General features: G+C 49.3%; 1 protein-coding gene across 1 annotated transcript in view; it reads left to right on the top strand.

Annotated features, from left to right (window-relative positions):
* GPC3 (glypican 3) overlaps positions 1-11212 on the top strand; it is a 142269-nt gene extending 131057 nt beyond the window's left edge. Inside the window, exon 8 of the mRNA XM_036402387.2 lies at positions 10040-11212. Within this exon, the coding sequence (XP_036258280.1) occupies positions 10040-10215 (176 nt within the window). The 3' untranslated portion in view covers positions 10216-11212. The remainder of the gene's footprint in view (positions 1-10039) is intronic.
* The last annotated feature ends 12467 nt before the right edge of the window (positions 11213-23679 follow it).

Below are 23679 nucleotides of genomic sequence, written 5' to 3'. Positions count from 1 at the left end.
TAAAAGGGGGGAAAATGCTCTTTCTGTTCTGGCTTTTGAGATGAATATCTCTAAAGAACAGTTAAGCAGCTGTATTGCACCAATAAGACATCCCCTGTCCTGGCCTGGTAAGTTAATTTTGCCTTTAATGTGCAAGTGAAATGCAGGGGAGAGACTGGATTTTCCCCTGCTTTGTTTTATCTCTTGTCTCTTTACAAAGGAGAATTCATGCTGCTGGTGCTTGGTGTTCAGTTTTTAGTTGTTTATTTACAGGTGGTAATTCTTCCTGGGAAAATAGAGTGTGACTGGTTACCCTCTTTTGTGGCAGAAAAAAAACCCCCAACCTTTGGTGGATAAATCCAGGTTGGAGCAGGTGGAACAATGATACAAAGGTGCAACCCTTGTTATTCCTCTGTACAAAGATGTTGATTTGCAGATCCCAGCACAGCTAAACATTCCCAGTGCGATGGAAAGGTTTTGAGAATGTGTTTTCAAAGCCATAAGGCACAAAAACATGAAACAAATAAAATTGAGTGCATTATTTAAAAGGGTGTTAATTTTATTAGAACTGAGCTGAGGTAATATAAGGGCAAACCTAAGTATTCACATCAGCACTTAACTCAGGCTGCAATGTTCATAAAATGTCCTTTTGATCAAGCTGTGAGTGTTTTGATCCTTATTCTGTGAGCATCATTCAAAGTGACCTAACTGTAGCTCCAAACAGGCATCTGCAGCTGCAGAAGTCCTTGAGCAATAACAGGTCAGGAACTTGAATGTGTGTTCTGCCAGGAATGCTAATATTGCAATCCCTTCTTGTTGTTGTTGTTCCAAATAAGAAGGAAAGGACAAAAACTCTCACGAAATAAAAATTCCCAAAAGAAAATTGTCCTACCGGCATCGACTGTGGATACTTGAGTCAAAAATATTAAACAAAATGATGGTTTTAATCTATCAGAATAATAATGTCATGGCTGCTAAATAATTTTATATCATCCCCACATGGGTGTTTGACCTTTCTCTTCTTGGTAGCATTGTCACCACTGGCAAATTGGTGATTTTCCTGATTTAAGAGGATGTTTTTCTGCTGGGCACCCCCAGGACTGGGTGCAAGTCCTGCAGCTCACAAACCACGGCAGCACATTGCACAACCACGTGGAGCCTGTTGGTAGTAGGGATGGATGCTTGCAGAACCTGGCAGTCATCCCATGTTGTCCACAGGCTCGGGGATATGCAGCAGATTGTGCCCCAAAATGCTGCTTATGGCAAAGTCAGGTAGAAACAGCTCTGCTGTTTTTAGGGGCTGGAGGGAGCTGCTTTTGCTCCCCAAGGCTGGGATGATGGCTGGGAAGGAGTGAGGTGGGGTGGGGGGCACAAGCAAGGCTCTTTTTTTCTGAGGCAGTGAAGGGATGGGGGAGGCAGAAATGCAATTCTTGATTTCCAGGAAACTCTTATCTCTAATCTCAGTAATCCATTTTAGAGAGGATTTTGTGATTTTGAAGGGATTTACAAACTGGATTACATAGCCTTTTTATTTTGATTTTCCACTTTGATTGTGACATTCCTGAGAGAGAGCCGTGATTGCTTCAGATAGGATGGAGAAGGAGGCATTTGTGGGCTTGGGCCTTGGAGCCCTATGGAGTTGTCACCTCCTTGTTGGGTCAATGGAGGTGTCCTCAGAACAATTTGGATTCTCTCACATGAGCAGTGTGCCCTTGTCCCTGGCACCTTCTTGTGGCTGTACCAGCTGTCCTGGGGAGATGCCAGCAGGAGCCCAGGGCCAATCCCCTCCATCCCTTGCTCCCTCCCTCTGCAGTGGGAGCAATCCAGGTGATCTCCTTGAGCTCCAGCATGGTCCCAAGCATGACAGGGAGGCCCTTGGACCCCAGGACAGTGTGTGATGGCAGAGGTCCAGCACAGCCCAAGCACTGCAGCCACAGTGTCCTGGTGCTCAGCAGGGATGACACTGGGATTCCCATTGGAACTGCCACCACCATTCAATCCAGCTTTTAGCACCCTCATTCCACCAGTGCTTTGGGGTCAGGGTTTGCTCCAGCCTGGGAGGGAGGCAGGGAGCAGAAATCAGCCAGGATTTGTGTCAGAGGTTACAGGCACCCAGTGAGCAGCTGGGCTTAATTTGGGTCTTTCTTCACTGCCATGCAATGCAAAGCCAGGTCCTGGTGTCAGACCACAGAGGCTGTTCCTGGGGCTGCTTCCAATGCAGGGAAGAAGTCCTGAAGCTGTTAAAAAGTTCCAGCCCATGAACCCAAACCTTCTTCTATATAAAGTGGAAAAGTTGGGTGTGGTGATGTTTCCCAGGACTTCTGCATTACCCCATTTTTACAGTCACTTTAATGTTGTTTTAATGCAGGTCCAGGATTTTTTAAATTTGTTTATTTATGCAGGTTAACACAATGAGAAAAGCCAGTTGATGCTGTTGCCACTTGGCTCCCTTCCCTTGGCAGCTCTCTCACCTCAGCTCCTGCTCCATGCAAACATTCCCCTGGCATGGACAGGGGGAGCTGGCTGTCCCTCCATCCTGGTGACCCTGGACAGTGCCAGAGCACAAAACCTCAGGAAGTTTCTCCAGGAGCAGAGGCAGGCTGAGCAGAGGAGCATGGAGCATCACCATGCCTCATCCTACCTGCCGGCTCTCCTGTGGGCTGAGCTGGGGTGTCCATGCACAACCCAAACTCTTGGGTTTTGACCTGAAATCTCACTCGAGATATTTCCCTTGGCATCATGAGTTGTAGCCTGGTGGATGTCCAGGGATTTTTCACTGAGTGTAGACATTGCACAAAGTCCTTGTCCTTTCTGATTGAAAAGGCACATTCCTGGTTGCCTACTTGAAGCAGGAATGCACAAACCCCTGGTGTCTGTGGCCTGGGCACTTTCAGGGCTGGTTTCCACACACAGTGAGTCACAAAGGAAGGTGTCAGATGTTCCTGGGTGCCATAACACCACCATGAGCTTTCCAATCAAGCATTGAGAAATATCCTTCTGCCTTGAGGGCTGCTTTTAGTGGCTAACATCTGGAAGGCATCGACCATTGCATTCCCCTTAGGAATGCCTTTTGTCAGGTCCTGCTAATACCTGAATGTCCTGAGCTTAGAGTGTTGAAGGCCAGCAGGTAGCAAGAAAGAGCTTCCTCTCCTGGTCATATCCAGGAGCTTTTGGGGAAGAAAACATGAAGGAGAAAATTTCAGTTAGATGGGAGTATGTTGTATTTAGTCATTAGAGGGAATATGAAGCATTTAGTTTTGCTCTGCTATCACTGGGAACCTTACTTCCCAAAATCAAGAATGTACAGAGATATCTCAGATGACAGCAGAGTGATCAGAAGGGATCTCTTTGTGATTTAGATCTTGAAGGTCTCCAAGCAGGAAGAAATGACATCTGGGTGGGCTGAGATACTGAAGGATCTGCAGGATCATTGCTTGACCCAGTCCTGTATTGCTGCCACTTAAATAATTTCACTTCTATTCATACTCTTCTGTTTACAGCTATTCCTCTTTTTATTTCTTGACTCCTGTCTTTGCAGATGTTTTTGGCTGTACGTGTTTAGCTCCTATTTTTCAGTGCTTTTCTTCTAAACTCTTTTAGGTAGCAGCTCTTGTTCTGGACTGTACATCTGGATATCAGACCAGGGTAATGCTGCTTCATCAGCAAAGTACAAGGACTCCAGCCCTTCCAATTAATAATGCTAATGAGATTTGTTAATTTTTAATAGATTACATGAGTGCATTTTGCTAAACACGTTTTTGTGGCTCCGCTCCGCGAGCGCAATTCAGAAACTCTTTCACGCTCTGCCAAGGGGAAAACGAGGAATGCAATTGCAGATGCCAGATTCTCTTCAGGGTAGATCTAGAACAAACCAAGGAGCAAAGAATGTAACAAGTACATTTTCAAAGTAAACATAGGCCCAGGTCATAAATGATGGCCCTTCCTTGCCACCAGCCTCTGGCCAGGGTGGGGGGAAGGAGCAGTTGCTGGAATTGGGGTCATGGTGCAGCCCCTCTGCCTGTGCACTGTGTTGGGTTTTGAGGGGGTTTTGTCCCTTCAAAAGCTTGTGGACGTGTGTGGAGAGACTTTTGTGGTAGTACTGGAGGTTGGGGAGCCAGGGTGGGCACATTGGCTGCCTCAGTGCCTTGTGTACCCCAAACAGCACCTGGTTACAGCCCTGTCTGGGACTGAGGTGGACCTTCCTCACATCTGGGTCCCCCCCAAATCAATTTACTGCTGCCTTCCAGAGAGCATTGATCCTGGGGAGCTTCCTCCCCCGTTGGAGCTGGGTTTGTGGTGGTACCTGTGGTGTCTGGGTTGATGGTGAACATGTGCTGCAGGCCACGGGCCATCGGTGGCACCCCAGCAGCTCAGAGGTGGCAAACAGGCAGGCGGGGGAAAAGTCTTGGTTTGCAAATCAGCAATCCCAAACCTGATCCCTTTGGGTTTCTGCCCAGGAAGTTGGTTTTACCCCTTGCTGCTGAGCCATGCCAGGCTCTCTTGGCGGTGTTGCCGATGGCAGCAGGGTGATGTTGAGCTGGATTTTTTTCTTCTTTTTTTTTCCAAATCCATATTGCCAAGAGCCGCACCTCCTAAATTGCTGTGGAGGAGGTGGAAAAGCAGAGGCACAAGACCATGCACATGCTGCACATCCATCTCAGTGATCTGTGCCAACACAAGCACCACAGCCAGCCCTGGCTCATGCTTTAATTACACACCGGCGCGGCCGCACCTACGGCTGGGCTGTTGCAGCTCGTTGTGCAAGAAGACAACTGGCAAACCTGTTGGTGCTCCAGGATTTTAATGGTAATAAGCCAGAGGGCAAAACCTCCCTGATGAGATGAAACCATGCTTGGCTAGGTGTTTGGAAGAGTTTAAGGTGTTTTGGAGAAGCAGCATGTTGGGAATCTCGGCTGTATCTGTGCAGTTGTGGCTGTTTGTGCCATGTAACCCCATGGATGGTTTCAGGTGTTGCCTTTGGGGAGGCAGAGGTGTGTTTGTGATAGGAACTGTTTGCATGAAAAATCAGATAACTGCAGGCTGAGGCCAGCAGAGCTTTTGGTGTTCCAGGAAGTGTTTGGGATGAAATTGGACTGTTCTTCTACGTTTCAGGTGCAAACACCTGTGAGAGTGAAATGGATGGTATTGTAGAGAAGGAGAGATTTGGGAGCCAAGGTGAGGCAGACTGGTGTGTGGAATCACAGGCTCTTATGCTTCACCTTTTAATGAGTCAACAGTTTGGGCTTGACTCAAACATCTCTCCCTTTAAGAAATCCTGTCCTGTTTTGGAGACAGCCAGTCTGCTGCATCTGTTGGCATCTTCTTCCCCACACTGGAGATGCTCACTGCTTAAAAAAATTACACAAAGCAACACACTCTGGAGATTATCATTTTCAGTGGCAATGGTAGCATTTGCTTTCCTAGGAAAAATCAGTCCTGAAGGAAAGGTGCAGGCAGATGCTGGTAGATGCCACAGCTTGCCAAGCTGCCCTTCCTGTCTGTGACATTTCTACTTGATGTGTTTTGCATTCACTGGAAGCATGATCCATTCCCTTCACACTGCAGTGTTTCCATCATGTGCAAAGCAGGGCCATCAGCACAGCAGCCCTGTTGGCTGAACATGCTGTGTTAGGCTTCATGGCTTCACCTGTGTCGGGATCCCCTCACGCCCGTCACGGCTGCACGAGGCACTGGCAGAGCTATCAAGTGACAGGAGGAGGCAGTTTTCATGCCTGGCCATCCATTATGCTTTGTTACTATATTGGGTCCATGGCTGGAACCATCTGCTGGGGCAGGCTTGGCAGGCAGGCAGCCCAGATGCCTGGCTGGGAGATGACATTCCCTGGCTCTGGCTCTGGGCAGCAGCCGAGCCAGCCTGCAGCAGCAGGGCTCTTGGAGGGCATTTGCCAGACATTTGCTAGCAGCTCTTTGCTCAAGGCCATGTTGTCCATTTTGGGGGTGAAAAGAGGGTGTTTTGGTAGCCAGCGTTGCATTTGGCAGAGCAAAGCCTATGTGCCAGTACTCTTCCTCCTCGTTCCTGCTGTGCCAGCTGCCATGGGACATTCCATCCCAACTCAAACCCAACTTCCTCCCAGTTCAGCCCTATTTTACAGCCACCTCCAAAGCTGGTGTGGTTCAGCAAGAAGAGCTTTCTAATGATCCCTGTCCAATACGCTTGTGCAGAGTCAGTATGGCAGAGTCAGGAGGCATTTTCCCTAATCCATGGGAAAATGCCTGTGCTTTATGTCGTGGCTGCGGAGAGCGCGGGTTGCGGGGCTGGCGCCGGGTTTTGTCCTCCACGCTGCGAGGCCATTGAAGCTGTGGCTGTCCTGGGAGCACAGCACAGCAGCTTTGTGTTAGAGGGGCTTTGGTGACAAAAGATGCTTCCGGAGGGACCGGCTTGTGTGCGGCTGGAGACCTTTCAGCAGCTGTGGGAGGATGCCGGGAAAGCGCCCGCACGCTCGGCTCGCGTGAGGAGGGGCAGGGAAAAGCACAGCTAATGATGGACTATTATTTTAAAGGGATTATCTAATCTGCAGCCCAGAGGACAAGAGGGACCAGAATGAGTGAAGATTGAATTTGTAATTAGTGCAGATTGTTGGTAATACCCCCTGGACTCTGATTATAAACAGAAACAGATTTTTCTGGTTTCCTGCCCTCCCCCAAAAGGCTTTGCAGGGCAAAGGGCCACTTTGTACTGAGAAGCTGATGCCAGTGAATTGGGTGATCAGAGCTGGAGTGGTGGAGATGTTTAATGCAGAAGGTGGCTGGGTAGAGGGGAGGCAGAGAAGTACCTTCTTTTAGGTTATTTTGCAGCATAAAGGCAAAGTTTTGGGTGGATGTGGCCAAAATGGAGTATGTGGAATGTTAGTTTCAGTTACCCCACCAGCCATCCTGCAGCTCTATCCCTGATGCTGAGGCTCTTTCACTCCTGGAAGCTGTGGGGGCAGGAGGTGCAGGGATGTGGGGGTGACCAGGTCTAACCAGGGATCCTAAAAAAAGCTGGAAATTATAATGGAGCCCTCTCAAGAACTACCTGGTTAGGAACATTTGCCAATTTGGGTTCTTGGATTTGAAATATGTTTATTATCGATAGTATAAGCAGTAAGATCAGAGGCAGTGGGCAGAAACTGATGCACAGGGAGCTCCATCTGAATATGAGGAAGAACTTTTTTACTGTGCAGTGACTGAGAACGGGAGGTTGCCCAGAAAGGGTGTGGAGTGTGCCTCACTGGAGATAGACTCAATCCTGTGCTTTGGGCTCGGGAGGGAGCTTGGACCAGATAAGTGACTGTGATCCCTTCCAACCTTACCAATTCTGTGATTCTGTGATGTGTATTTTTAATGCTGTTATTGCCTGGATTGGCTGCCTGAGGTCTGTTAGAGGCTCATACCTTTTATTTTCCTTTCCTCTGATGTAGCAGAGGTCATTAGGAGTTAAGTGAAAGGGATTTGCAAGGGCTACAGATCCATGATTAATACAAAATAAAAGATGCTTGGCTAAATCCATCACACCTAAAAATACAGTTGGGCACAAATAAGGAGTAGGATACAGTGCAAGAAACAGTGAAAACAAATGGCACACCCAAGCACTAAACTTCTGAAGCAGTTAAGGGGAGGAAAATAGCATTCTAATCTCTGATGACAAGAGGGTTTCTCTTCTCTTCTCTTTAGTTTGGCCAGAAGGGAATAGCGAGAGAATCACCATCCCCGTTTGGGTGAAATGCTGTGATTTAAAAACTTACCCTTACTCAAGTTGAGGTGAAATCCCAGAATTGGACAATTTCCCACGCAGAGAATATGTTTGGAACACTCATTTTGGTACTGGCTGAACATTTCCAACGGGATTCAGCTGCTGCATTGAGACCCGTGCAGGAACTCGAATCTCATAAATTACATCCCAGAACAAGACTGTAAATGGGGCCGTCAAAACCCTTTGTGCTGTTAAGGACCTTGCTGAAACACTCTTTTGTTTCAAGTTTCTTTTCTAAAGGGAAGGCAAGAGTAGTTACTCAGTTCCTGGAGAGTTTTTTAGGTTTGCTAGGATGTCCAGTAAGAGAATATTCTGCCCCAAAAGCTCTCATGGTCACTGGTCTGGGAGCCTGTGGGTGCCTGACAGTGCTGTGACCCCATGGAGCCTCTTTTAGGTTTCAGAAGCCTTTTTAATGTGTGGAAATACCTTCCAAAACACACTAGGGCAGGTTGTGATCCAACACTGTGCCAGCTGAGGAGTCTTGTGTCAAACAACCAACTGCGAAATAATCTGCTGTGATTTTATTAACTCCAAATCCCTCCACTTATTTTCCAGAATGAGCTTGGGAAAGGAAGGTGGTGCAGGCAGGCTGCTCCCAAACTTCCCTGAAGCCTGAGCCTGCCTCGTGCCAGAGGGACTTGTTCTCTCTGTGCTTGAAAGTCTCCCAGCGCATCCCTTTCGAGGTGGCACCTTTCTCCCCCTGTTCTTCCCGTGGGTGTGCAGTGCCAGAGGACAGCACCATATCTGTACTGCTTAGAAGAAAAGCAGGAAAGCTGTGGAAAAGAGGAGTTGCAGTGTTTGTGGGGATCTACTAGAGAATTCAGTTTACCAGGGGGGTTCTGCTTGCACCTGGCCCTCTCTGTGCTTGGATAACTGCTCCCTTTGAGCCATTTCTGACGTCCTTTGATGGCCTGGGCTGACTCACTTGTAATGCTAACATCGTTCTGCTTTTGTTTTGCAATGTTTGGGTATTTTTTGATTAAGAAATACTGCCTGTTTGCCTTGGCAGTGGTGTTCATTGGATTGATGTGGCATTTTTTAGATAGAGGGCTTATTCAGTTTCTTGGATTCTTTCTCAGGGGTGGGGTGGGATGATCCAAACCTTTCCAACATGCTAGTGATCCAGGAGAAAGCTTGGAAAAGTCTTGAGCCAGGGTCTCGTCTGATGGAAACCACCAGTTTCCTCCAACTCCAAAGGCCAGGCTCTGAGGATAAGACAAACCAGGCTTACCTGATTCCCATTTGGGTGAGAAACCTGGACCCCAGAAGGAGATGGCAGCAGCACAAGCAGGGGAGCAAGGGCCCCACTGCCCTGAGAACAAGCACGAGTGCACCCACTCAGTCCAGCTGACTGACAGGTTCAGATGCCCCAGGTAGATTTGGCTAATGGCATCTTAAAACACCTTTTACTCTTTCTTCTTGGCCCTGAGATTTGCTGGTGTCTTGTCTTTCCACATTGTCTATTTGGAATTCTTTATTCTTCCCTGACCCAGCAAGAGAAGGGCAGCTGTGAGTTATTGCTCAGCAGGTCCCTTGCAGCCAGTGATGGTTGCCACAAGCTTTCCCCTCTGTCAATGTCATGCTCCTCAGCCGGTGCTATCAAAACTTTTATACTGAGTGCTTTCTTGGATTGGAACCCACATGTGCTTCATCTCAAAGTCTCCGTGTTGCAACACCAGCATGCCCAGAGTGCATGATCCATTCACATTCCTTCCTTTGATGAGGTGGATCAGGGATGGGATGTGTTCTCAGTGCTGCAAGGAGCATATTTTGCACACTCTTACGTAAGATTGCAGGAATGCAGAGCTCCTCCGGTCCTACAGGAGCCAGGAGGCTTTGGTGAGCAGGGCCTTCTGCTGACTCTGGGTTTGGGGAGGTGTTGGTGCTCGCCAGGATTTCCTCACTCCTGCACGCATCCTTGTTGTGCCTGGGGAGCAGGCACAATTTGCATTGCTAAGCACCCCCTCCAAAGCTCAGCTGGTTTTCTTTGGGAGTAGCTCTCCAGTAAGGCACATCCCTTATCTCTTTTGTTTTCTTACTGGAGCACCTCACAGTTGGGATTTTTTGGTCTCCCTACGAATAAGATTTGGTGTAGGGTGCTGAGACTGGTGGGTGCAGGACTGACAAGATGTTTGCTAAGCTCTTCTGGCCCATCTGTGATGCCTTTGGCTGCACCCAGCCCCAGCTGCCCTCAGCTGTGGCAGGGCTGCCCCCAGAGCCCCAGTTTTTGTGGGGTCTGTATGTGCTGTGTGTCAGAATGCTGACACACACCACGTGTTACTGACACTTCTCTCCTTCTGCTTTCAGAGCTGGCCTACGACCTGGACATGGATGACATCTCTGCAAATAAGCAGCTTCTGAATCAGCAAAGCAAGGATGGTGCTGCAGTCCCCAGCAGCGACCCTGGCAGTGCAGCCACCCACCCCAGTCCTGCTGCTGGCATTGCCCTGCTCCTCCTGCTGCTGCTGGCCCACCAGCCATGAGCAGTGCTGGTGGCATCACTCCGTGTCTCTCCATGCCTTTCTTTAGTGAGGAAGATATTTGGAACCTCTTCTGAAATATATGCACATTTCCAAAAACAGGACAAATGCCCTGAGTCAGTTTTTCAAGACTCTTCACGGAAAAAAACCTCAGATTTAAAAAAGTGTTGGTTCATGGCAAACTAGTAAATATCTAACAGTGCTTTTTAAAGATAATCCTGTTAAATATAAGCAGGTTCATATTAAATTGTGTTCTTCACAGTTTTTGAACGCTGAGGTCTCCCTTGCTATTAAGGTGAAGACCATATTTCATTTTGAGTTGTTCAAACGTGCATGGGGTACAGAACACCTATGGTTTATGAAATACTCTCAGCAAATATCATACCTCTGATTCCTAAGTTGACTTAATACAGATTTTTTTCTGTAGTTCAGCCGGTTTTTGTACTTACTTCAAATTCAAGTCTCACCGCTGGGAATCTGGTCAGGACATAACAGAGCATGTGAAGACAGGGGAGAGAGAAGATCAGGCACTTGGCAGGAGGAAAGATGCTGTGGAGGAGGAGCTGTCCTGCCCTGGGACTGTGGTGAAGATCTGCTCCCGTGGGCACAGAGCCCACCTGCACCATGGCAAGTTGCAGGTGATTTTTCTGCTCACCCCCCCAGCCAGGTCCTGAAGCCCTTCAGTGCAGCTGGCTGATCCCCACCAGCATCCTTGTGGCACATGCAACAACCTGGCTTCATTCTTCAGCAGTGAAGCACCTCCTTTCCCACGGGAAACCTGCAAGCACAGCCCCAGCCAAAGGAGCGACGGCGGGGATGTACACACTGTGCTCTGCAGGGTGAACAATGACTGGCCAAGCTGCTGTGCTGTGAAAGGGGAAAAGAAAAGGATTTACAGCCTTTTACAGGAGCCTGAGGCAGATGAGACTCTTACTCATGTGTTTCTTTGCATGTTCCTTTACGTAAGCTATCTCTAAAATAAAGATTGGTTGCTCTCTAAGTGGTGCCCTGGCAGTAGCCTCCCATGTGTGTGAGACAGCAGCCTGTGTTGTGCTGGAGTGGGCAGCCTGGGAACACCAACTGTGCCCAGCTCAGGGACACCAGGACTTGGCTTGGTCTGATCCAGTGAATGGGCTGGGCTTCGTTTCGTTTCTGGCCAAGGTGGTTGCATATTTCTGTTTAAGATCTGCCTTTACTGGAGTGTTTCTATCTGCAGTATCTTAAGCTGCAGCATGTGCACGTACGTGTGCATACACCCCCTCACACACACGTGCATGCTTCAAATATTTGTGTGCATCAGGCCTCTTTTACAGCAGCTTTCTGTTTAGGAGAAAGTAGATAATTCTAAACCATGCAGTCAGATGGTTTGGAGAGTGGAACTTTACCCAGTCTAAGTGGTGGGGCTGACCTGTCTGACTCTGATTTGAAGCCTTGGGATTGTGTGAAGTGCTTTGGGTTTGTGGCAGAAGGAGAGATGATTGTTGCTCCACTCCTCTGCATGGAGATGTTAACTCACTGTTCACCACTCCTGATGCAAAGGAGCAGCTCTGGGCTAACCCATGGCATGACCTGCTGGTTAATTGTTGGAGAGCTGTCCCCAGGGTTTCAGAATCTCATGTCCCATCCACACCAGGGTGAGTGCTGGGGTTTTTTGGCAGTGCTGACATGTGGTGTTCCTGTAAGGGCTGATTTTTTGCATCCATGCACTGTGATGTGGTTTTGTATTTTACATGTTTTTGTATTTTATATTTTACATGTTCACCAAACTGTAATCCTCTCTGTCTCTTGGGACAGTGCTTTGACCCCTGGTCAGAGGGGTCCTGGTGCATGGGGCTGTGCAAGGGAGAGCCAGTGGTGGTGCTGGCAGAGGCATTTCTTCACCTTCCTGCTGCTCAGCTCTTGTTCTGGCCCAGCTCTCTGTGCTGCAGCTGGCTGAGCCCCTGAGCCTCTGCTCCACCAAAGGGAATATTTTATTAGCGCCACTTGAATTTGAATCGCTTCTTCCCTTCTGATCATTTTCCTTTCATCCCCTGGGAGTGCTGGGGGTGGAAGTGGGCTGCTGGGTTTGTTCAGAGATGATGTGCTGCCTCTGCCTCGCCAGGTATCGCTGCTACCAGCGCAGGGACATCATCTCCTCTAATATTATGGCAGAAATGTTCTGTGTGCTGCTGCTTCCTTAGATAAGCAGCAGGATGGGAGGGGGGCAGCAGTTTTTCAGTACAAGTCCAGTGTGTTTTCCCTCTGAGGAGCAGGTGTGGGCTGTGCCTTGCTGTGTCTCACAAAGCCTGGTGGATTCTCCCACGTGCATCACCGCAGTGTGATGCTGGTGCTTCTCACTGAAGACCCCTCTGAGGCATGCTGAGCCTGCTTTCCCTTTGCTGTTTAGCAAAGCTGTGCTTGCTGGAGACTTTGTTATGATCAGAGATCACAAAAAACAGCCTTTGAGCCCACTACCTGCCAAGTTTATAAAATAACAGATTATAGCCTGAAAAAGCAGCTGTTGAGTTTTCCCCTGCCCTGGGTTTGTGCACATGTTTTAACATGGGGTTTGCAAGGAATGCCCTGGCCACCGAGGTGGAATAGAGCTGGTGTTCAGTTTTGGGCTGTGTTTCATTCCCATCATGAGAAATAAGGAACAGATTTTCCCTGTTTGTTTCTCTACACCATTTCTGTGTACTGTGACCTGCCTTGCCATGGGATGGGGCCCCTCCATCAGGAGATGGGCACTGTCACCTCCCCTCTGCATTGTGTACCTGGAGCTCCAAACCTTGTCCCAGGGCAGGCAGGTTTAACTGCTAATACACAGTCGAGATTATTTCCATTTTTATCATTATTGATATTATTATATATTATTAATGAGTGTACATATCTCATATTTATCACATGTTTATTTGTGTCAAGGCAGAGGAGGGCTTGAGCTGCTGGCAGGTGCCAAGGGCTGGAGCTCAGCTGTGCACACAGCACCATGATAACACAGGGATGTGAATTCAGCACCGGTGGTGGCCCCTTCAGACCTGCAAAGTGTCACCAGAGTAAACACCTGGGGTTTTAGCTGAATAGAGGAGTTCATGGCATGGAGGTGCTTCTGGAGAAAAAAACCCCAAACAATGGGAAAACTCCTTTTCAGTTAATTTTTAGCTTTGTGATGTGCCTTGTGGACTTGGGACCTTGTGCTGGCACCAGATAAAGGCCTGGCAACCTTGGGAACGTTTCCTGTCTCAGGTGGTTGGGCCCTCACTCCTGCCAGTTAACCTTAGTGCTTCCTGGCCACTTTTGCAGCTCCTTTCAGCTCCACTCACAGCACTGGGGTGGCAGGAGCCTGCTGGCCCCATCCCATGTGAGCAGCATCACCCCTCGTGCATTCTGCAAAATAAAAAACTGCATTAAAGCTAAAACTGCATCCCTGGAGGGCTTTGCAAGCAGCCTTAAAAAGGTGATGAAGCCAACACCTTTCCCTGTGTCTGAGGGTGGTGATGAGATGCAAACATGTGCTTAGCATGTGGAATGTATTTCTACACTAACCACGCATCAAATTATAATTTAAAACCAAAATATTTTTGTTGGATGGGAAGTTCCAGTTCATTAATCAATTGATTAATAGTTTAGTGCTGGAATGGTAAAATCTAACACACTGAACAGCTGCTGGAAACAGCTGGTGCTCACTGTTTGTGCTGGTTGGGAAAGTGAAATCTAAAGTGTCTCAGTTTAGTTTTTCAGGGAGATTTTCAGAATTCCTCATTTGTCTCCATGAGCAAAGCCCTCAAGCCCTCTGGAGCATGGGCCTAACAAGGATCCAGGGCTGGATTCACTGGAGCTTCCAAGTGAAACAAAATGCCCCTTGCATGGAGGATGCAGAGAGCACCATTGGAGACCTGGCAGCTGGACATGTTCCTGTGGGTCTGCAGAAGGGGGACACGTGCAGTCCTGTGCTCTCAGGTATTTGATTTGCTTTTCAGTCCAAACTGGTGCATGCTGAGCTATGGGCACAGCAAGGGAGATGCCACCAACCAGAAGGGCACTTGCAGCCTTGGAGGGTGCTGGGCACAGCTCAGGGTCCTGCTGGGGTGGCAGCCTGGGGTCTGCTGTGCTGGGAGGGAGGAGGGCATTGTCTTGCCTGGCCCCTGCTCTGCCTTGTTGGCAGCTGCTGGTCCATGGTGAGATGGGCAGGAGGTGGTGGTGGTGGGCAAGAGGCACCAAGGGAGCAGGGAGACGAGCAGGCTGCAGCAGGGACCACACAGGGGATGGTGCATAAGTCTCTAAAGTAAAATATATGAAACCACTCAACCACTCAGAATGCTCCAAAGAGCCAGGTGTGCTGCTGAGACATCTCCTTCCCGTGCTGGAGCACACAGCTCAGGGGTGGCACTGGCCAAGCCCACCAGACCAGTCCTGCCCTGCAGGCTCTCCAGCTCCCCTAGGGTAAAGCAGCCCAGGAACATCCTTTGGTTCCCAAACACTCGGGTGCCTTGGTGGGAATTTCCTTGACCTTTCCAGCAGCTCTGCAGCTTAATGATTGACAAGTGCTGCTAAAGCTTTACCAGATCACACACCACACCCCCTAGAAGCAGGTGGCCATTCCCAGAAACCCAGAGATTTCTAAGTTTGAGCTTCACAGCTGGGAGTGACTCAGCTGGGCACCAGGAAAATCACAAATTCTCCCAGTATGTTATAAGTAGTTAGGTTTGCAGGTACTGGAGGAATGAAACCAGCAGCCAGAAGGGAGTGGGATGAAAAACTACGACATTGGAGGATGCTTGCTGGTCCTTAGTGTTGGAATTTGGGTTTTTTATTAGGGATGTGGTGAAGGTACCTATATGAAGAAAAAAAGGTGGATTTTGTTCAGCTCCAGCCTGTGGCTTGCTCATGGGAAACCTCCCTAAGAAGTAAAAGTGGGGGAGAAAAAGCAACCCAAATCCACAAACAACCCCCTAAATAGGCTTGTCAAAATGTTACTAAGGGCATTCCCTGGAGATGAGATAACTGAAATTTTGGCATAGGAAGATGAAGCACTGTGGCATGTTTATACAGTCAGCAAATTTACTGCCTTCAAAAAGAAACCCCAGAAAAAGCAGTGGGTGTTAATCAAATATCATTTATTTTGTCAAACTTTGTATCCTTTTGAAAATAAACATCTTGGTGTTGTTTTGCTGAGAGCGTGCAGGATCTGAAGCGCGCAGCCATGCGTGGGGCTGCAGAGTGATGCACCCCACAGTCCCTCCTGACAGACAAAGCCATTCCCTGCAAAGCCCTCATGTCCAGCTCCTGAACCATGAACCATGTGCCAGCACTGCAGCCAGAAGGTTTGGAGAGGCTTATATATTATATTATATCCTTCTTGGTGTGGGGTTTTTCATCCTGGGCACCGTGTGGTCTGGTGGGTACCCGAGAGCACTTTGTGGGCAAGGAAGGGCCCCCACTAGAGATTATCCAGCATTGTTTCAAATGCTCCTTGGTGGCCACAGGGAGAAGGAAGGCTTCTCCCAAGTGATCCAGCCCATTACCAGTGTTGAAAACCAGATTTTTCATAGCAGAAGTACAGATTTAGCCTCAACCTCCCAGTTTACTTGCTGTCTTCTCCCTTGTAGGAGCCCAGCAGAGACCTCAGCAACTTCTTGTAACGAGTCAACACATTTAGGGATCTCTGCCATTTGTTTTTGTTTGCTTTCACTGCCTTCTCTGCTGTTATTATTTCAATGTGCAAAGATGCTGCACATCCAGAAAGGAAATCACTGCTGGATCCAAGCAGCACAACCATCAGCTCCAGCTCTCTGCAGGCTAATCACTAGAAAGAAGTGGAAAGCTTGCCTGTAGCAGCCTGTGTCCCTTCAGTGTCATATTATATTACCATCCACCATGTTAGCAAATGGGAAAATAAACATGAGCTGGATAGCAAAGCAAGAGGCTGTTTAATTACAGATGTGAAGAAGAATGACGTTTGTGTACATTCCACCCAGAAGTGGATTAGAGTGGTGACCTTTCCTGTGGTGTGAAAGGGGTTTGTTGTGGAGTGCAGGCATCTCGTGTCACTTCAAGATCTGCCAGACGTTTTGTTGCCCCTGTTGTTTATGGTTAGCATTGGATGATGTCTCTTGAATCTGAATCTCAGCAACTGACAGCATTTTCTGAGAACTTGTCATCTGGACTCCATCTAGCAAAATTCCGGGTATTGGGTGTATTTGTTCCCATTTGATGGAAAAACAAAGTTTTATGGAAAAAAAAAAAAAAACAAACTAAAGGGAGAATGGTGGCATTTGTGACTCATGATGTTGAGCTGAAACTTGTGGAACAATCCAGGATTTGGCCCAGGGTCCCAGACCCGTGGTGTAAGTTCCTGCTATTGCCTGACACTGTGTGTGGGATAAACATCTCCTGAATGTGGTAACCAGCATGGACACTTGGCCATGGCAGTGCCACAGAGCCATCAGGGATGGCTTTGCTGTGCTCAGCCTCCTGTGACCACATCAGAGGAGGGGAATGCTATTTCCAGCCCACCAAAGTACCAATATCTTGCTTTCTTGAATCATTCTAGCAGGGCCCTTGCTCCAGATTCTTCAGACTGTTCTGCTCCTGACAAGGATGACAGAGCAGGAGGGCAAGGAAGGGATTTTTTCCCCTGGTGTCACCAGCCCTGGTGGTGTGGAGCCCCCTGCAAAGGCTCTGCTCATCACCTTGCTGATTCTGCAGCCCAGGCTGGGCACTGCCACCTGAGTGGCCGTGGGATCCCCTGCCCGTGCTGCCAGCAAAGGCAGGGGGCTCAGAGGGCCAGGCTGGGCAGCCTGGGCAGGGAGATGCTGTCTTGTGGAGGAGTAAAGGCACTAATTGGCCTGGTTAATTGCAGGGCGGGTCAGATCAGGCTCATCCTGCACACTCACTCAAACCTCTGTGCAGTTTCCGTGCTTCTTGCCTGAAATCTGTTTTTACAGCCTTTGAAGAGTGATCATTTTAAGCATGATATAGACAGATCATTTAATTATTTTTAAGGAGACTGATTGATCCCACTGCCTGATGGGCTGCCAGACTCCATCCCTGGTGACTGTCTGGCAGAAGCTCCCGGTTATTGTGGTCTTGACCTGCTAATCCAATCTCTAAAGGAGTAACTCAAGATCCTGATGTTCCTGTCTGCTGACTGTGGGATAAATGGATTCCCCTTTTACCACCTCTTTTACACAGCCTCACATGGCATTTTGGTTAAGGTTCTGCTCTTGATCTTGTTGCTGACAGCGTGGGATGGGCGTGTGGATGGTTTGCAGGGCTGTGGGAGCGCCTGGATGGGCTCTGTGCTGCTGCACAGGGATTTCCCTGAGCCCCTGGTTTGTTCTGTTATCACTGTGAAGCCCAGGGGGAGAGCTGGGCAGTGAAATCTCTGCTGCCGGAGGTGCAGGGGAAGGTCAGAGCAAGCCATGGCCAGAGGCTTTTCCAGAGGGTGTCTGGAGCACGCAGGAGGGATGAGGGAATGTTCTGCATGTCAGCCCGGCCAAAGCTGCTCTGCCTCTTTTAAGGGGTCTCCACCGATGTTACCTGTCTCTGGGTAGTGTTTGGCCAAGGGATTTGTGCAGTTTGTGGTGCTCCATCCCAAAGCAGTCATGGTTAGACAAAGTGTTAAAACATCATTGGCTCAGTGTTGCTGAGTGTGATTAGCCCTGAGATGCTCACAAAAGGGAAGGTGCTGATGCTTCACCTCCTGTCATGTTCCCATGCTGGTTTTCCCCTCAGCCTCCTCTCTTCCATGGGGTCCTGGGCAGGTACATACCAATGGTGATGTCCAGGTTTAATTAAACCCTTTGTTTTTATATTTTTTTCCACTTGAAAGTGTCCCTCAGAGAGAGGCCAGATGCTCCTGCTTTTGAAGCATACTTCTGGGGGCTGAGACCATCCCCTGTGCCAGCACTGCTGTCACAGGGGCACAGCTTTCTGCACAACTCACCTCTGGCAAGACACAGACTGAGGCTGCACCATGTCCCAGCAAAGGAGGAGCCCATTCTGCATCAGGTCCTGCAGCTGAGATGTGGCTTAGGTGATTTAGGAGCATATCTGTGTCTCTGGGACATGTGTGCCAGCTAACAGGCTCTGGGAAAAAAACACCCATAGGAGCTGGTGTCATTGTAAATGTCACAGTATTGTTATCCCAGCAGTGGCAGGGCTGGCTGGCAGAGCCTTAGAAACAAAATTAAATTTTGAAGAATTTTTAAATTAAGAAATTAATTAATTAGGATGTCCATTCCTGCCATCTGGTTTTTTGCATGATTTGGGTGTGAGTTTTCAGTTTTCCCACTGCAGCTGTGAGACCTGGGGAAAGAAAAAACTTCTTTAAAGAGCTGAGACAACAATTTCAAGTGCTGGGCACTTACATGAAGCATTGTGAAACCTAAATTGCAGGATCTCCGCACTGCTCATGGTTACTTTCAGGCAGAAAGACCCATGTCACAGGAGAAGAGCAGGCACACAGCTACCTGATGCTTTGCCTTCTCAACCCAAACAGAGATGTGAGTCACAAGGAAATTTTCCACAGGGAACATTTTTTTGCCCATTAATAGCAAAAAGTGCTGAGTAGTGTTTTTCCCTCTTGTACAGGAATCTGTGGTGAGCATCTGCACCACGGGATCCGTGAGAGCTGGTTGTTTTTGAGGGGGGCAGGCAGGGGAGGGTGCTGCAAGGAGAGATGGTGATTTTGCACAGAGGCAGTTTTGGAAGTGAGGCCTGAGCATGGCACAGAGGGGACATCCCTGGAGCTGCTCTTTCAGACCAAGATGGAACCAAGAGTGCAAATTGTGGACATAACAGCCAGCAGGATGCCAGGTCCTCCAGTGACAGGCTCTGCAGAGGGTGTTTTGCAAAGTCTTCACCTCCTCCACAACACCTTTTTCCAGAGGAAGGAGATGTGGGGCTGTGCCCAGCCCTGCACTGGTCATCCTGGGAGGTTCCCAGCCTGTGCACCTGGAGATGCTGAGCATTGCTCCCACACAGGCTGTGAGAAGTCAAATAAGGTATCAAGAAAGGTCCTTTCTTCTATTTTTTTTTTTTTTTTTGCTTTCTCCCTCTATAATTCTTCACCCGCCTGGCCCTGGATGTATCTGAAGGCCATGGGTGCTCCCAACCTGCCTGCTGGAGTTCCAGGGGAAGGCAGGGATGGGCAGCCTTGGACAGACACATCAAGGGGACAGTGGTGCTCCCGCTGTCCCCATGCCATGCGGGACCACCCACACGGCCCCGCACATCAATCAGCCCTGGCTCAATCTCGCCACTGGCCACCTCCCTGACCCCACCATCTCCCTCCTGCTCCCTGGGGATTCAAGTGCAAATGCCCTGGGCCGTGGGCTGTCCTGCACCGGCCTCAGCCCTCGATGTGTGCCCGGGCTGATGCGGGATCTCCCTGCAGCTGCGAGACCACCGTGTCCTGGCTGATTTACAGCAGGAAACATCGACCTGCAGGCTAACCAATGGCTGGGGTTTTTTGGGTTTTTTTTTCATCTTTTTTTTTCCCTTTCTTCTCTCCTGATCAGCTGTTGAAATAAAATGACTTTCATTTTTTCCCCCCTCCTTTCTCCCCAGTCTATGCCCAAACCGCAATATCGGTTAAAAATATCATCTGTGAGAGGAAAAGGCAAATAAATGAGTACATCAAAGCCAGCAGCCTGGGGCTGTTGGGTTGGGAGAAGAAATAGGGCTAGGCCTTGGGCCCATTATCTTGCTGATATCTAATGCCACCACTTCAGAGTGTGAGAATGGAGCCTTTTTTTTTCCTCAGCTGAGCGTGCTGGCCCTGCTGGTGTTTGGGAGCACAAAGGCCGCCATCCACCCCAGCTCTCAAGACAGACCGTTGACATGTTGCTCTCAGATTTCATTCCTGAAAATCTGGAACTGTATGCTGAACAAATAACATGATCTTTTTCCTTCATCTGGAAAGGATAAAAACAATTGCTGGCATTCTGAGCCAATCACTCTTCCTCTCTCCTCCCTCCCACTTTCCTTGCAAGCCCCGACTCACTACCCGCAAGTCACAACCTGCATATTTTCATTTGAAAACTTTAAACCATGGGGGGTGAGGGGCAAGAATGGAGGAGAATGAAAAAAGAAGATTAAAAAAAAAAAAAAGATTTCAGGCAGCAATGATATAACCATGAATGTCCAGCAGCCAATGTGCTGCCCCAGCCCTGCTGGACAAGGGGGATGGAGCCAAAGGCAAGGGATGAACATCCCTGCTGTGGTATGGATGGTGCTTAATCCATTTAGGGGCTGGGGTGGTGAGGAGGGTTGCACCCTCTGGGACCTGCATTATACCCTCTCTTGGGCATTGAACCTGGGAGAGGGACAGGAGCTGTGATCACTTTGGTCCAAGGCAAAGTCTGGTGACTCCTCTCAAGCAGCAGGACTTAAGCCAACACTCATCCCGCATCCCATTCTCCCAGCTTGCTCCTTCATGGGTTTGCTTCCAGCAGTGCACTGTTGGGAAGAGGAGCCACATCAGCCTGTCCAGCCAGGTGATCCAGAGGGTGAGCGCAGTGTGTGCTGCCAGGACCTTCTGCCTGCAGCAGGGGGTGTTTTAAGTGGGTTTTGTTTACTTCCACCTGTGTAGCACAAACATTTTCCACTCTGTGTTTACAAATTCTTTTGAAATAGCCTATAAGCAGAACTAAAAGAGTGCCTGAGGGTAAAACAAAAAGTTTCGTCATTATTTTTTTAATATATCATTATTTTATTGATCCCGAAGCCTGGTACAGAACAGGACTGGGTCATTCCTGCTCAGAGCTGGTGCTCCCTCTGCTCTCCTTTGACCTGTTTTGCCTTCTGCATCTCAGGTGATATTAAAGGAGTTGGCCACTTCTGCTCCCCTCTGCTGACAGAAACCTCAAAGGCAGTGACGCGCATCCCTGCTGGGACGAGGCAGATGTCTACAAACCCAACGTTTGCTGGACTGGTGCCCAGGTGGAAGTGCTTTGAGGGGAATGAAAGGCCCCAGATGAAGTGCTGGTTGCAGTAATTAAGACCTCTGGAGCTCCCCCTGGCAAGCTCACACTGATCTTTCCCAAGCTGTCAAAAACCAACCCTGGCCTCTCTGCTGCCCATCACGGTGCAGCTCCATGGGCTGGAGCATGGAAAGCAGCACTGCTGTGGGAACCAGCTGCCTGCCCACAGGTAGCAGCTGCCATGAGAGGTGATGCCCAGCATCAGAGGGGACTGGGACAGCCTTGCTGACAACTGTGGGACAACAGGCTCCCTCTTCTCCTGGCTCTGCTCCACAGTGTTTTAGCTGGCACCAGAGAGTTCAGGTGTTATGTAGCTATTACTCATTTTTAATAGTGCCAGCTGGCTGGGTTATCTGCTGCTCTGAACATGCCTCTCCCTCCTCTCTCTCTCTCTCCTTTCCATCTCTTGAAGAGTATTTCCTGCTGCTCTGAATAGTGCTTGGGGTTGTTCCCTCTGCCCCAGGTCTGCAGGGGCCAAGTCCCAGAGCTGGTGGGACCACCAGCAGCAACAGGGGCCATCTCCAGCCATGCTGTGCTGTGCCAGCCACATGTGCCAAGAGCTTTGGGCTCTGCTGATAGCAGGGTATGTTTTCTTCATGTACAGGAGATAGGAGGAAAAAGATAGCCAGCTTGAATTGTGGCCAGGGAGGTTTAGGTTAGCCATTAAGAAATGCTTTTGTGCAACGAAATACCGAGTCAGTAGCTGGGACAGACTGCACAGTCTTGACTGAGGAAGGATTTTGAGAGCAGACAGGGAGAGGACAGCTTGAGGTCGCTTTTTCTGGGCTAGGGAGGAAGGCATCAGGTGTCTGATGCTTTTTCCAGTCCTAATCTCTGCAGCTCCAGAGTTTTGTGACCCCTCCAGATGGGTGATGAGCTTATCTGTGACCAGGAGGCTGCACATTCTGGAGTGTGTGGGATGGCCATGGCACTGCTCACAGCACCCACAAACCTCTCTCTGCCCCTACCCTGCCAGTGCCTGTCCCAGACTGGCACCAGCATTGAACCAACACTTAGGAGTGCAATAAAAGCAAAATAAATCAGCCCAGGCAGCAATACCTGCTGTAAATATAGCTCAGAATGTCTGAGGGAGGGCTGAGCAGGGGGTTGCTGCTGGGAAGGGATGGAAATGCAAGAATGAGTTGGGGGCTTGTTTCCTCTGTCATCCTTGAATTGTGCCACCCATCTTCTTCTCTGCCCTGCAACCACTGGTTCCTCTCAATCCTCCTGCCTCAAGAAGTCCCCATTCCAGCTCCACTTCCTGGCCATAGGAAGATTAGGTGAGTGTGGATGGAGAATTAAACATCATGGCTGTCATCACACTGAGAAGGGCCTGGATGAGGCAGACACAGGGTCCCATCTCACCTCTCACACCTCCTCAGTGGCAGCCAGGTGTAAGGCCACCTGGGACAGGGAGGATGGGGACATGTCCCCAGGAATGCTGTGCTGTGGAAGACGTGCAGGTGAGTCAGCATGGATCTAGGATGTCACCCCAGCTGCCAGCACCGATCTGTGTGCTGCCACTGGGGACATGCAGCCTGGAGACCCTCTCTGCATCCCCAGATGGGGGATTGAGGAGGAGAGGAAGCCATGGCCAGCTCTGGAGCAATGGTGACTGACGTTCACTTGCCAGGAATCTGTTGGGGAATATTTTTATCCTCTGGGTGTGAGTGTGCTACACGTCAGAGCCATCTGCCACACAGTCACTTTTGGGAGAGCTAGGGAGTGCAGGCATGAAAATCTGTGAAAGTGAGTGCATTCCCGTGCCCTTCAAAGCTGTGTGTCCCCAGGTCTCCTCCCTGTGGTGCCTGGGGACAGAGCTGGGATGACTTCTTGTCCTTCTGGGGAAAGAGACAAACTCTTGCATTCCCTAAAATGGAGATGGTCTTGAGCTCTGCAGAGGAAGCCCAGTGCACTGCAAGCTGTTTCAGACATGGGAAGCTGAGTGACACTAACAGCAGCCTCACTGCACAGCCAGCCTGATCCCCCTGTCCTTTCAGCATCTCTCTGTCTTTCTTCAGCGTGCACAGCCCCTCACACCCAGCTGGCATCAGCCCACCTACAGAAGGCAACAAGGAGCTAACCCACCAACCCACCCCTTGCCCCAGAGTGGAGCAGTTACTGCAGGAGGTTTCTGTTCTTCCCTATGGGATGAAGTAGCCCTTGGATAAAAATAAGTGATACAAATAAATAGAGACATCAGCCCATGACAAAACACTAGATCTGCTTGCCCTAAAATATCAGGCTGTTGACACTCAGAAACCAGATTCAGACCATCATTTTGCAACTAGCAGGATCCCCCATCCTCATGACAGATGCCCTGGATTAAACACCCCTAAATTTGTGGTATTTGGGGTTTTATCAAAGGAGACTGTTTCCACTTCAGCATCCCTCATTCCAGCCTGGCTGCTGTGCTGCAGGAGCTTGCCTGGTTCGGGTTTACCCCGAGCCATCTCCTGCTGATGAGCTGGAGCTGGGAAGACATGTTTGTCCAGTTCCCTTT

This window comes from Molothrus ater, chromosome 14 (assembly GCF_012460135.2).
Source record: "Molothrus ater isolate BHLD 08-10-18 breed brown headed cowbird chromosome 14, BPBGC_Mater_1.1, whole genome shotgun sequence".
Classification (NCBI taxonomy): domain Eukaryota; kingdom Metazoa; phylum Chordata; class Aves; order Passeriformes; family Icteridae; genus Molothrus; species Molothrus ater.
This window is presented reverse-complemented; position numbering and strand designations above follow the sequence as displayed.